Genomic DNA, 14,229 nt, shown 5'->3' with positions numbered 1-14,229 from the left:
CTCCAAAGGGAGGCAGTGGGTTCTGGAGGTGGAAGGAAGCCAGATGACCTCAGTGAGGGGTGAGGGCTGAGGGGCTGCATAGTTCCAGGGGGCCGTGCAGAGTCAGGAGCCCCGCTGGGTAGGGAGGGCTGCAGGAACGCAACGCAGGTTTTGGACACACTGTGGAATGCCCAGGAGAGGTTGTGGTGGCAGTCTCTACTCCTTTGGCAACATGTTAGGAAAATGAACCAAATGCTAGAGGAAAATGACCTAAATCTAAATGCCAGAAGTGGGGGGGTGGGGCTGGCACCCCAGTGTCCAACCTTTTGTTTCTAAAAGGAAGTGCTATATTTTTAAATCAGGGCTGACTTTAAGGCCTTAAATTCACAAATGTTATTCAGACTATTATGTTTCAAACAGAAAGAGGTAATCAGCTCATCAGGTATGAAATGATTTTAACAAGACTCCACTAAAACTTTCTAGAAAATAACTCCTTTACATCCTTTGTGTGTCAGTTGAGGATGAAAGACTACCACACTGGCTGCCCTTCGTCAACGCAGCCAACGGTCACACTCGAGCCTCATTTCCCCTCCACAGTCCTGTTACCAGCAGCCATCTAAGCGGCCAGAGCCGCCCCTCACTGTCACCGGGCCTCAAGGACCACTGTAGCCACAGAGCACGTTCCCTGGAACTGCAGCACATGGCAGGTTTGGCACATATTTTTTATTTCCTTTTACTTTCACATTTACAAACTCAGGAAGCCATTTGGAGAAGGGGGAGGTTGAGGCTGCCTGAAGAAAACCTGGGCTCGTGGGCACCACGCAGATTCGGGACACTTAGGACTTCTCACAGGGAAGCCTGGTCTGTCTCCCCAGAGCCCTCACTGTCACAGACATCTGAAACAGTAGCTATGGCCTGGAAGCCTCCGTGCCTGGAAGACGCCTTGGCCCGGGGTTTTATTGCTGGTGAATTTCATTATCCAACTTGAGAGTCCAGGACGATGGCCTTATCAGAAATGGGTCCAGTGGAAGCCTTTTGCAGAGATGAAAGGAAACTGGCATGTGTACACTGCACTGATTCTGCAGTGCCGGCCAGGTGCCCAGGCTTGCCTCTGGCCTGGGAGGGCCCTAGAGATAGGCATTGTCCATCCAGAGGGGACAAAGAGGAGAACAATAATCAGGGCCGGCGTGCTCAATCCCACAGCAGCTAGAGCGCAAGAACCCAACCAGCATTCCCTTTCCCCCTGCTACGTGCCCTTAAGGCCCCCCAAGATGTTCCCTATCTCAGGTGGAAAGAATATACACACCCTTCTTTCCAAAGTTGCATCTCTTGGGCTGAGGGGAGACAACTGTTTGGCAGGCAGTTTAGAAACATGGACTAGAGGTACCTAGGCATAGATCCTGGAAAGATGTACTGCCGAAAAGTACCCCCAGGTTACCTCTGAGTTTCACAGAAACAAAAGTCATGGAAAGAATGGTTTGCCTCTGTGATTATAGCAGCGCCAAGATGAAAGACAGGTGTAATTTTATTACTCAGATTTGATCCTGTATTAGCCCCGTATGATTTTTGCAGACCATTAGCTTCTCCATCTCTCCTCAAAGTGCGCGGTGCCATTCTTGCAATCCTTCAGTGACAGGCGGGACCAGTGGATCCCGAGCCTCCAGTGGGTCTGACATAGGAGGGAAATAACTCCTCCACCATGTAATTTTTCTTCCCAGACTGTCGGATTGCAAATGTTTGGTCCCATTCCCCTTTTGAGGAGAGTAAAGGCCTAATGGCATTGACAGGGGAGGGGACCGAGGGGGGACCTGCCAGGGCCCTCAGTGCACCTTATGTCCAAACTAAGTTGTAACGGTCAGGGTCCAGCTTCATCGGCCAAGGCATGCCCAGGTCCATGGGAGCTGCGGCGTCTCCAGAAAGAGTGGAGGGGAGGACAGGGCATTTCTGTACTCACATCTCCCACCTGGTTAGCCTCTGGTCTAACAGATATTTGAATTCACAGTTCTACACATTAGTTTAACAAAAAATCTGGCTTCTGATACCCGAAGAGTTTAAAGTCTCCTTCAAAACGTGCATACAAGCGCCGGATGTCCCGTTTGCTGATGCCCAGGAAGTAGCGCTCCACCTTGGTTTTATTGTACACGGTAATGCCCGGAGGGATGGTGGGGTAAGACACCAGGTGGTCTATGCCAGCTTCTTTTAAGATGTAGGGGGCATCGTCCTCCAGGGTCTCATGGTGACCGATCACACTGTACTTTATCTCGCAGGGTGCGCACAGTTCAACATACGTCACCCAGTGAATGATGTGGTCCCCAAACTGAAGGTCCAGCCATCTGTGGTTTGGATCGCCCAAGTACCGTACAAAATCTTCGAACTGGATGCCCCGGGTCTCCGTGCGGTTCTTCCTGTATTTCCTGATGATGCCCGGGGCAATCTCGTGCCTGTACCATGGCTCAAAGCGGGGGTTGTGAACAAACTTATCTTTAAATGCAGAAATCAGTCTTTCGAAGGGATCTCTGACAATAAAAAACTTAAAATACGTTTTCAAGCTAAGAAGAGAAATGAAGAGAAACATGCAGTTAGGCCACTGGCTGCCAGTGGTAGCCAGGGTGAGGGGCACAAGGACAGAGTGCCTGCTGGAGCGGCAGTGGCCGCAGCAGCCAGAACGCGCCCTCCGGTGAGGAGCCAGTTCCACGCATTTCTGAATCCACCCAGCCGCCTTCGGCATCAGAGCCTGTTACTGGCCCACCTTATGGTGAGGAGAGGCTCAGAAACCATTAACCATTAACTGTCCCAGGCCACAGGACTCATCACCCCAGAGGGCCACCGTGAAGACACTACTTAACAGTTAAGTTGAGTTGAAATATACTCGAATATTTCAAAACTTCAAAGATGTCTGAAAGTCTTGTTTTGGGGTACAGACGTGATAAGGTCAGGAACCCTGAGTGAGGTAGGAATGGTGGAGGCCAGAGGAAGATACTCTAAGGGACCTCTGTATAAACACAATTCACAGTTGCCAGGGGAAGGGCCAGCCAGAGTAGGGGGCAGGTGAGAGGGGAGTGGCGAAGCTGTGGCTCTAGCTGGCAGGAAGGCGGCCCCGGGGCGCTGCCCACAGTGGTGAGGTTGGTGCAGAGGCAGCCGGGACAGGCCTGTTATGGTGCTGACAGAATAATGACAGTGCTGGCCACCGCCGTAATTACAGTGCCTCCTCCATGCCGGAAAATGGCTCATGGCCCTATACACCTGAGCTCATCTTCTCTCACAAGAGCCCCCAAGACAGCGCTCAGCCGGACAGACAGGACTGCACTTAGCTGGGGGCCTCTCAGATGCCGCATCTAACACCTGCGTTCAACAGGTTTTGCACAAACTGGGAAGACTAAACAACCAGCACTAGAAGTAATGAGAATCAAATAGCCAAAAAGCAAGGGAGGTCAAAGTTCCTTTGGTGCCCTGACATCGACTTGCCGCTCATGGGTTCGGATTCCTTCTAAGCCTTGTTCTGCAGCGTCATTTCACAGCTAATAACAAGAAATTTTCAGTTTCCTAGCTAAGTCATTTTTAACATGCTTAGTCTCTATCCTCGCTGTGATCAGTGAGGTCTGACTCTCTTAGCCTGTGTTAGGTCCAGTCCCCAACACCTGTCCTCCGGGCAGCTACCACGGAAGCAGGTGCAAGGCCTCTGGAAGAAAATTGGAAAACTAAGTGGGGTTCCCCTGTAATCCCAACCCCTTCCCTGTGACCTAAAGGTTATATTCAGTAAAGAATCCATAAAACTTAACAGAATCAAAGCAGAACAAAAATGACTACTCAATTCTATTAAGAAAATTATATAACCTTTGTTTTAATGGACTGCAGAAGGTAAGGGTGGAGAAGACTTCCTGAAATTCTCACAAAGGTTTGTGAATTTAAATGCACTGAACATGGGGCATATGCTCAGCTGCCTCTCACAAATGTAAACCAAAAGCCCCCAGCAGTCCTTGGAGCAATTTGAAGCATTTGGCAAGGACAGAAATGAGCCTCGGTTTTTACCCAAGTTCCCCTCCCCTTAGGAACCTACTCCTACCGCTTCTGAATTTCTGCATCACTGAAGGAAGATAGACGAGGGAGGCCATTCTTCTCATGGTCATGAACCACATTTTCAGGGATCTCTTCAATGGAAGGAAAAGCTCCTGGGAAGGAAACATGGGAGAACAGGTTGGCTGCCTCAGTGCTACCCTTAAAGGAAGATGCCTGGTCTCTCACCTTGGCCCCCATGTTCCCTGCAAGCTCCCCTTAAATCCCAGTTTAGTCTTTTAATTCCAACTGCTTCTGCCAGCAGGATGAGAGGGTGAAGAAAAGCTTCTGGTAATCCATAAGCCAACTAGAGGAAACAGACGAGCTGGGGTGGGGAAAGCAGGAAACAAGGTGGGGGGTAAACACTGCCAATACCTACCCCTGGCAAAACACCTAAATTAGGTGAAATTGTACATTTAAAAAAGATCCCTGTGTGCAGAAAGGATTCCTAAAATGAGCAATACTCATTCTACTCTGAAACTGGGGGAAAATGCCAGAGCAGCAGGACCAAGAAACATACTGCTGGCTGATGCCCCCATTGGGGGCCCACCATCCCCAATGGGCTTGGCTCTCCCAGCAACACATCCCTAAGCCCAAGGTGGTTCCTAGGTAATGTCACCATGTACCAGACTGCAAGTGGCAAAGCCGACTACTGCTGGGAAAACCTAGCCAATGCTGTGGGAATAGTGTGATAAAGCTGAGGCAGGGGATGAGGAAGACAAAGTGTCTAGGAAGGCAGGACAGGATCAAAGCCACAGCGCCAAGGTCAGTGCTGGGGTCTTGGGTGGACCCCATCCTCAGGTTGGTGGACTGGGCGGGTTTTTCATTCTCTTCTCAAAACAAATAGACACAAAGCACCAGTATCCACGAAGGTTCTAGCCAAGCCGCCCCAAACCTTCGCATCTATCGTTGTGTTAATCCCGTCGTGTTGAAGTCTGGCAGGGAAGGATCTCTGTTGGGCCATCTACACAGCAGCCCTCCCAAGTACGTAAGCACCACTCCAGAACTCTGTGCTAAGTGCTATGGATGGCCACGAAATGAGCAAGACAAACATCTGCTCTCAAGGGATAATGGAAGAACCAGCTCTGGACCTGCTCAAGTACTTGTCCCCATGCAGGCGTCTCTAGGGATGACTGAAGAGAGCCACAAGGCCCATCTTCTATTTTATGACCTGGCAACCTGCCCCCATTTTTATCCCGTACTTGTAAATTGGTGTTTACTTCTTTAAAGTCTAATGCTTTGAACTGTGGTGGCAGATTTATAAGACTTTTGTGTATTCATTGTTTTAAATTTGATTTGTGACCTCATTTTTTTGATGTTAAAAATCCAATACACTGTCAGATTACTCAAGAAACACATTAGTTATACACCATAAGATGAGGCAAGTGCCCCCCCCCCCCCCCCCCCCCGCCAAACAACCACAAAAAGGCCAGATGAAGCAACCAGGAAAAGGACCATTGACCACCAACTCTGAGAACAGCAGCAGGAGTGGTGGGCTGGAGGACAGAGACCACAGGACCACCTCCCACGGAGCTCGGAGGGCTGATTCCTGGTCCTAGAGTCAACTGCTGTCGACTGGAATTATGTTCCTTTTGAGGCTGAAGTTAACAGACAGGGCCCATAATTATCTTGGACCAATTCAGGGTAATTGGGGCTTAAACAAACAAACACGGTATCTGAAAAGAGCAGTGAGTAATCAAAACCAGTAGAGTATGAGGTCACTTTTCAATGACCTAATTTGTTCCCAAATAAACATCTGATTTCCTGAAGCAAGTTGATTCAGTCTTCTGAATATGGAAGCTCAGTATAAAATGGGGACCCTTCTTTCTAGCCACGTGGCACAGAATACTTCATCTGTGGGTGGAGGGGCCCCCAGGTCCACTTGGCAGGGCTCCCTTCCCAGGCATGGGTGCAGGCGCTTCCCTTACAGAGGGGCAGCCGGGAGGCCAGTGAGTGTGGAGCCTCAACGTATCAGGACAGAGCTAACCATCAGTAAGGCGCCAAGGCAGTGCACTGAAGAGAAGAAAAGGGATCAGCCCAGGGGAGGGTGGTGGTGGAGAGGGGTGGACAGGCTGCTTGAGACAGGAATTCCACTCTGGAAAGTGAGGAAAGGAGATTCTGACCACAGATGTGGCCCTTTGAAAACCTCAATATCTAAAACTTTTAAGCCACCAGCTTTGAAAGTACACCACCAGCAGGGGAAACACTCCAGAGAACCATCCATAAGGTTACCAGCCCTTCCACAACTGTCCCTGCCTTTGGCCCCGCTCTGCTGCCTCCATTGCCCAGCCCCAGGCTGCCGCCCCCACGCCCCCAGCCAGGCAAACCCTGCTGTCCACTGACCACAGACATCCACCCAGCCCTGCACCCACCATTTAACACGATCAACACTTTCTTCCACTGGGTGTTGCCCACTTTAGGAGTCTGGCAGAAAAGAATCTTGTGCTTGTCACAGACGAATATCCGGTCCAGGACAAACTTGGAGACCGCGGTGTGCGACAGATTTTTCAGGGCTTCATCCCTGCAGACGTTTCTGATGAGTTCCAGGCGCTCCACATAGACGAGGGGTTGAACAAGCCGGCTGTCTGAAGGCACCTTCCCAGTGGGCTGCAGGTAACAAGGAGACAGAAGCAGCCCAAGGGCTCGGTCAAAAGCAAACAGGAGTGAGCCCGCAGGAGCCCCCGGGGGAGGCCTTGTCCCCTGACCTCATGCTGCCTGCTGACACGCAAGGGCAAGAACCAGAGCTGCGGGAAGAGGACGGGGGAGACTCCTTCAGGGGCCTGGCATTCAGGCAACATGGCTGGGCTGGACCAAAGCTCAGCCAGAGACATGAGGAGGCTCCTTCACCCTCAGCGGCTCAGACCGAGGAGGAGGCACGGCTGAGAAGTCTGCCTGCCACTTTGCTGATGGCAGGCATTAGGGCCCATAGTGTCCTGGACACAACAGGATACTTTGCATTCTGGGATTTCAGTGAAGGCCAGGTTCCACCCCCTTCCTTCTCCCTAGCACTTCCCTCCACATAATTCTGAGTGTACGTATGCGGACGGTACGTGAGGACCAGTCATCTACACACATGCTGTTTCAAAGACTCTGGTACACCGGTAGAATGGTTTATTAACTAGAGAAACACACCCTAGGTCATTCAGTACAGGTTTTCAAAATGCTGAAGCCATTATTCCATCTCCTCAGTGACAAGCACGTGGGTATGCCTCTCTGGCATGCAGTTTAAGGAGAGGGCTCTGTGTGGTAGCGGTGTCTGCTGTCCTGGAAGCGTGGCCCCTGTGGGCAAGTGCTGGAGCATCCCGGCGCTGGTTTCTGCCGTGTCCTCCCACCAGGCGGGAAAGTCCATGTGAGCACTGGGCAAAGACTCTGATCCAGAAACCCTGTCTGCCAGGAAAGCGGGCCTGGGAGTGAGCCGATGTGGACCACAGGGCCTGGGGGTGGGGGGCGTGGTCCCCGGCTGGGTTTGAGGTTGGGTGCACCTGCACAAGGCACTGCTGGGCTGTGTTTACTCTGTGACGTCTTGATTCTGAAGTGTTTGATCACCTCGGAGTGAGACATGGGAAACATGTCTCTCAGAAGCTTTCCCCCTCAAAACCAGTGTAATTTCCAGTGTGTGTGTCTGTGTGTGTGTGTGTGTGTAGCTAGGATGGTTCCTCTGCAGCCTTCACACACGGAGTCATCACTCTCCCTACGTGGGCTCCAGCTGACACCCAACACTGCAGCTGTTGTCCGCAGCCCACCCTACCCACCCCTGCCTCAACTGCCACTCTTTGCGGGCAACCCATTTTTAATACCTGGGCGCTGGTCAGATTTTTTCCATAATGTTCCAGCACATTACACATTTTACCAGGATAAGTCAGTGTGGGCTTCTCTGTGGATTTGCCTGGAAGGCAGGGAGCCCTGTCTACCTGCATCGTTGGCTCAGAAAATGTCCTTTTTCCTCAGGATGCTTAGGAGTGGAGCTCAAATGTGACAGTGTGTGGAAGTCATCTGAGGTTAGGTGGTAGGCGGGGGTTTCTGGGTCAGAGTGTCCCACAGTTCACACAGATTTTCCCACCTGGTGGGAGGACTCTTTAGAGCAGAAACCAGCACCAATGTGCCCCAGCATTTGCTCACATTGGCTATGCCTACGTATGACAGACACCACTACTAAGTATAACCCATCCCCTCTGATTACAAATAGTTTAAGAGGTATGATTGTGTGCTTACTCAGGAGATGGGAGTCTTATACCATATATTTGTTATACCTCAATGAATGTCTTTAAAAAAGGAGACATACAAAAGTTCTGACGGTGGGGGCGCCTGGGTGGCTCAGTGGGTTAAAGCCTCTGCCTTCGGCTCAGGTCATGATCCCAGGGTCCTGGGATCGAGCCCCACATCGGGCTCTCTGCTCCTCAGGGAGCCTGCTTCCTCCTCTCTCTCTGCCCAGTTGTGATTTCTCTCTGTCAAATAAATAAAATATTAAAAAAAAAAAAAGTTCTGATGGTGGTTGAAGAGAGCTATGGATTGCAATGGGCCGTAGTTGCTGTTTTTCCTTTTAATGCAGGATATTTCTTTAAAATACATGAGTATATCTTCCTTCTTCATAAAAACAACAACAACAACAACAACAACAAAACCTTGGTTTAAAAATATTGGCTGCTGGGGGAGCACCTATAAAGACTTCTACAAAGTCCTATTAAACTGTCTCAAGTCCTCTGTGACTGATTTCTACCACACTTGGGTACTTTCTGTATCCAAAGGTGGCTCTGCAAACACAGCACATTTATGTCTCTCTTCCTTCAGCATGATCTGCAGCAACTAAAAGCCACAACTCTGCCATAACACCCTCTGAATTTCCTTCCAGGGCTTACCTGTCCCTTTCTTAATAGCCATGGGCCACTTCTCATCTTTCCTTCCTCCCCTTTTCTACAGAAAGACAGCCACTATTTCCAGCCACTTCCTGAAGTGCCCCATAAATCAAAGATGAGTCAGTACGGTTGGCAAGGAAAGGAGACGCAAAATGGGTTTGACTTTCCTTCTTATGAGAAAGTTGACTTAAAAAAACAAAAAAGATGATGGGGCGCCTGGGTGGCTCAGTGGATTGAGCCGCTGCCTTCGGCTCAGGTCATGATCTCAGGGTCCTGGGATCAAGCCCCGCATCGGGCTCTCTGCTCCGCAAGGAGCCTGCTTCCTCCTCTCTCTCTGCCTGCCTTTCTGCCTACTTGTGATCTCTCTCTCTGTCAAATAAATAAATAAAATCTTAAAAAAAAAAAAAAAAAGATGAAAAAGCTCAAGTTCCAAATCATGCCAGATACACTTTGGGACTGCTTTAGAACCTAACACCGTATCTATAACAGAAAAGGGCTTTTGTTAACACTTGACTCAAAACTCTACTGCTCTGTCCACTCGGCAGAATGAACTGTTCAACAAATACTTATCGAGTCTTTACTCTGTGCTTGGATGTAGTTGCAAGTGTTCTGTGCAGACACTGGGAGAGCCTCAGCTGAGGAAGAACATGTGTGGCGCTGTCCACATGTGTGTGTACATGCGGAGGTGGGGGTAGGAGGCGAGGAAGACAGCGTGGTCAGCGGGAGACATGCCAGCAGTTCAGTGCCACCCTGTCCCCAGCGACTTACTAACCCCTCCCCGTTCACATCACGGTGGAATGTCTGCCCACAGAGATCTTCTGGCTTTCCAAGAAGCATCCCAAAAGGTAGTTCTGAATAAAGAGTCTGTTCCTCCAAGTCCACTCCTTTGGCCACCTCAGTCATGGCCCTTTTCCTCAGTCCTTTTCCTCAAAATGTTTCTGCTGCTGTTTATTGTCTATTCATTCCCTTTAAGTTACACAGAATTTCTTCCCAAGAATTCAAACCAGACGGTCCCCTAACTTAACTTTACTAAATGGACCAAAATGCCCTTTTGTCTATTAAAATGCACTAGGGTTTAAAAAAAAAATGCACTACTGTATTTAGGCAATCCATTTATGGGGCAGTTGTAAAACCAGTCCTCCCTCAGGGACTGGGTCAGTTACAAAATCGGGAGAAGAGCATGGCCTTCCAGAACACATGAGAATGAGGACCCTGGAAATACTGGGAGGACAGAGGTTTCCACCCCTCCACCCCAGCTCCCTGGTCTTCCCTCATGGATCTGCCATAACCAAACTCCCTGACATAGTTTCTCACATGTATGACTCAATTTCCTGGGTTTCCCTGGTGAAGGGAAGTGTCTTCCTTAGGTCAACACATTCTGGAAGTGAGGGTGGGCACCCGCAGACTTACCCAGCTCTGATCCTTCATGGGGACCTCCCTTCCTCCCCGGGGCGCACGAGCACAAGCCTGCCACACTGGCCCCTGCCTTCCTGCTTTCACAAATGGAGTCTAATTAAACCTCATTCCCTCCCTCACCCCAACTCTTGCTCACTTCTCTCCTCTCCTCACTCCATTTCAATTGCTCTAAACCTCAGCTCTAACCTGGATTGTGGATGACACTCAGGAGCTGTGCATCTCAGGGCAGTACCTACCTCCAAATAAGAGCTCTTGAGAAACTGCAGAAAAATCTCCCTCATTTTCAAAGCTGTTCTTCTTCAAGCTTAATCATTGTATATAGAGAAAAAACCATTTCTATTCAGTTGTGCTTATAGACTGGCATGGTTTTGTTTTCTTCCTTTGCAAATATACTAAGCAAAACGCATTATATTAGTTTCGGGTATACAAACACATTGATTCGACAGCTGCACACAATAGACTTTTAAAGGCAAGCTACACAACCTAATTACATTTATAAGTCTCTTCCTTTTGGAAAGACATATGCTGAGTTTAAACAACTAATGACCCCTGGTTTCAGAGAATCATGTTTGATCACTGTTTCCCACTCTCTTTACCTTGCATCTGAGTTTCGTGAGCATCAAGGGGACAGGGAAGCAAGAACAGGGGACAGAGGACAGGTAGTTGAAAGTCCCAGCCCACTACTTGCTGTCCCTGACATACTGGTTCTGTTCCTTGAGCCTCACACTTTCCAAATGCAAAATGAGAGTAAAAATACTTACAGCACAGGAGTGCCTGGGTGGCTCAGTTAGTTAAGCATCTGATCCCACGGTCCTGGGATCGAGCCCCACATGGGCTCCTTGCTCAGCTGGGACTCACATCCCTACTTGTACTTACTCTCTCTCTCTCTCAAATAAATAAATAAAATCTTTAAAAAAAATACTTACAGCTCAGAGGGCTGTTTTTGAGGACCAGTAAGGTTAAAACCCAGTGAAGTCTTCTGTGGACTGCAAGGCATGTTCTGGTGCAGTATTTCCCACCACGATTACTCCCTCAGGCCCACAGTCTTTGCAGGAAGAGTGCTCCTCCGTCCCTCAAGAGTGACCTCCCAGGATGGTCACTTTTGTTCTTCATGAGCCTCAGCAGCCTAGCAGCACCCTGTCTCAGAGCGCTTCATTCTTCTTGTGAAACTCTTGCCCCACCTCCTTGTCACTACTGATCCCAGTAACTAAACATTCATTTCCTTACCTCCTTTTATTAAGGCCACCCTCCTACTTCCTACAGGTTTTTCTGGTTTCCTGTCTCTGGGGTTTATCCACTCTCTTTCCTTGTCCTGGAAAGCCTCAACCTAAAGGCAACATTCCAGGCCTACTTCACGAAGTTCTGCAGACTTAACCCATCAATTAGTGACTTGCAACCTATAAACTCCAACAGCATGTCACTCTGACCACATGCACACTCACTAGACTTTGTTGGGTTCTAATCTGTTGTCCTTACCCTGCAAATCAAGGACGGGAACTGTCTCTTTCTCTGTGGCTTAATGCTGGGTTGGTAAACGTCTTATAGCTTGATCTACCCATTTCATTTCTTTAGACATACATGCAACCCAAACTTTCCAGACCCAGAATGGGGGGTAGTAAGCGAGAGGGGAATCTCAAGAGTGTGCCCCCCCACCTCAGCTGGGGAAAGATTAGGAATTTTTGTGAAAAAGGAGACTGAGGACGAAGAGTCAGAATACCAAGGAAGGTGAGCCCTGGGTAAAAGTCAGTAGCCTTGGGCCCTGCCACTAAGTCCCACACAATTTGGAATGATTACCCTTTTCCCCAAACTCTGCTCTCTCATCCATGCCATCCAGAGGTGAGATTAGCTGCTCTTCTGTCCAAGAACCCTTCTAATTTGAAAAGTCCATGATTCTGGGTCACAGACCTTTCCCCACTCCCCTGGTTTTCTCCTGACCTAGCCCAACATCCTCCATTCCCCCGGAAGGCTCCTTCTCCTCTGGTCAGGGATTCAACACAATCAACATTAACAGAGGATCCATGATGTACAAAGCGCTGCGAGGAACATAAAAATAGATGTGACCATACCACCTCCTAAGAGAAGCTAAAAAGATGAGCGGAAATGTGCCGAAGTGACACAAGGCACAACTCCACAGCAGCAGAATGTGACAGTCAGAGGACACCAGCTGATGTGAGCATAGACAGAGGGGAGGCTAGTTCCATGTGATGGGAGTACCCACTGGGGCCACAGGGGGTGAGAAGGGGCCACCACAGCTCATTTAGGAAGCAGCAACCCTGCGCCTCCCCCAACGCTGACCACGTCACAGAGGACAGCGCCCTCTGCCTTGCTGTGCCCACCTTCAGCTCCTCAGGAAAGTGCTTCTCTCCAGGCAACTTCCCCGCATCTGGCACAGCTGTCAGGAACAGGAACTCCTGTTTGGCGCTGTATGCTAAGAGACAGAGAGGTTAAAGCGTCTTCTCCTGGAGGAACAGACACACAGATCAGCAGGACAGAACAAAGGCCCCAGAAATAGACCCACACAGATATGCCCGACAGACGTTTGACAAAGGTGCCAGATCAGTTCAGTGGAGGAGAGTCCTTTCAACAAATGGTGCCCCAGCAACTAGACATCTGTAGAAAAAAAGAGCCTTTACTTGACCTCACACTTTATTCAAGAACAAACTCAAAATGGATCAGCACTTCAATGTAATAAAACTTTTTTAAATCAGGAGAAAATCTCTGGAAAAGATTTCCACCTTTTCTGGGCTCTCATCAAAATCTAAAACTTACACTCTGCAAAAGACCCTATATAGAGGACGGAAAGACAAGCTACATGCTGGGGGAAAATATCTGCAAATCAAGTATCTGACAAAGGTCTCATACCTAGAATATATAAAGAATTCTCAAACTCTACAGAAAACAAACAAACAATCTAATTAGACCCTCTCACACTGTTGGTGGGAATCCAAGTTTGTGCAGCCATTTTGGAAAATAGCATGGAGGTTCCTCAAAAAGTTAAAAATAGAGCTATTCTATGACCCAGCAATTGCACTACTGGGTCTTTACCCCAAAGATACAGATGTAGTGAAAAGAAGGGCCATCTGTACCCCAATGTTCATAGCAGCAATGGCCACAATCACTAAACTGTGGAAAGAGAAAAGATGCCCTTCAACAGATGAATGGATAAAGAAGATGCGATCCATATATACAATGGACTATTACTCAGCCATCAGAAAGGATGAATACCCAACTTTTGCATCAATATGGATGGAACTGGAGGAGATTATGCTGAGTGAAATAAGTCAAATAGAGAAAGTCAATTATCTTATGGTTTCACTTATTTGTGGAAGATAAAGAATAGCATGGAGAACATTAAGAGAAGGAAAGGAAAAATGAAGGGGGGGAAGTTAGAGGGAGAGACGAATCATGAGAGACCTCGGACTCCAGGAAACAAACTGAGGGTTTTAGAGTGAGGGGGTTGGGGGATGGGTTAGCCTGGTGATGGGTACAAAGGAGGGTACCTATTGCATGGAGCAATGGGTGTTATAAGCAAACAATGAATCATGGAACACTACATCAAAAACTAGTGATGTACTGTATGGTGACTAACATAATAAAAAAAATAAAGGGGCACCTGGGTTGATCAGTGTGTCAAAGCCTCTGCCTTCAGCTCGGGTCATGATCCCAAGGTCCTGGGATCGAGCCCCACATTGGCTCTCTGCTCAGCAGGGAGCCTGCTCCCCCCCCACCCTGCTTGCCTCTCTGCCTACTTGTAATCTCTCTCTCTCTGTCAAATAAATAAATAAAATCTTTAAAAAAAATAAAAACAAGAAAATGGGTATGATATGGACGGACATTTTACCAAAGAGGATCTACAGATGACAAATAAAACGTGAAGAGACATTCAATGTCATTAGTCATCAGGCAAATACAAATGAAAACCACAATG

The 14,229-nt window shown here is 48.7% G+C and overlaps 1 protein-coding gene across 3 annotated transcripts in view; it reads right to left on the bottom strand.

Annotated features, from left to right (window-relative positions):
- Window positions 1–663: 663 nt before the first annotated feature.
- Window positions 664–14,229, bottom strand: part of CHST10 (carbohydrate sulfotransferase 10) — a 31,989-nt gene continuing 18,423 nt past the window's right edge. For 2 of the 3 annotated variants that reach the window (XM_045981346.1, XM_045981345.1), the window contains exons 5-8: window positions 12,638–12,729; window positions 6,405–6,639; window positions 4,043–4,148; window positions 664–2,528 (exon numbers count right to left, since the gene is read on the bottom strand). In XM_045981346.1, coding sequence (XP_045837302.1) covers window positions 1,991–2,528; window positions 4,043–4,148; window positions 6,405–6,639; window positions 12,638–12,729 — 971 coding nt within the window. In that variant the 3' untranslated portion in view covers window positions 664–1,990. Of the gene's footprint in view, window positions 2,529–4,042; window positions 4,149–6,404; window positions 6,640–10,537; window positions 11,015–12,637; window positions 12,730–14,229 lie in introns of those variants that run through there. The other variant, XM_045981347.1, reaches the window with a different exon arrangement.

The sequence above is a fragment of the Meles meles genome, chromosome 16 (assembly GCF_922984935.1).
Source record: "Meles meles chromosome 16, mMelMel3.1 paternal haplotype, whole genome shotgun sequence".
NCBI lineage: Eukaryota > Metazoa > Chordata > Mammalia > Carnivora > Mustelidae > Meles > Meles meles.
Note: the sequence above shows the minus strand (reverse complement) of the source record. Positions and strands in the feature narration are given on the sequence as shown.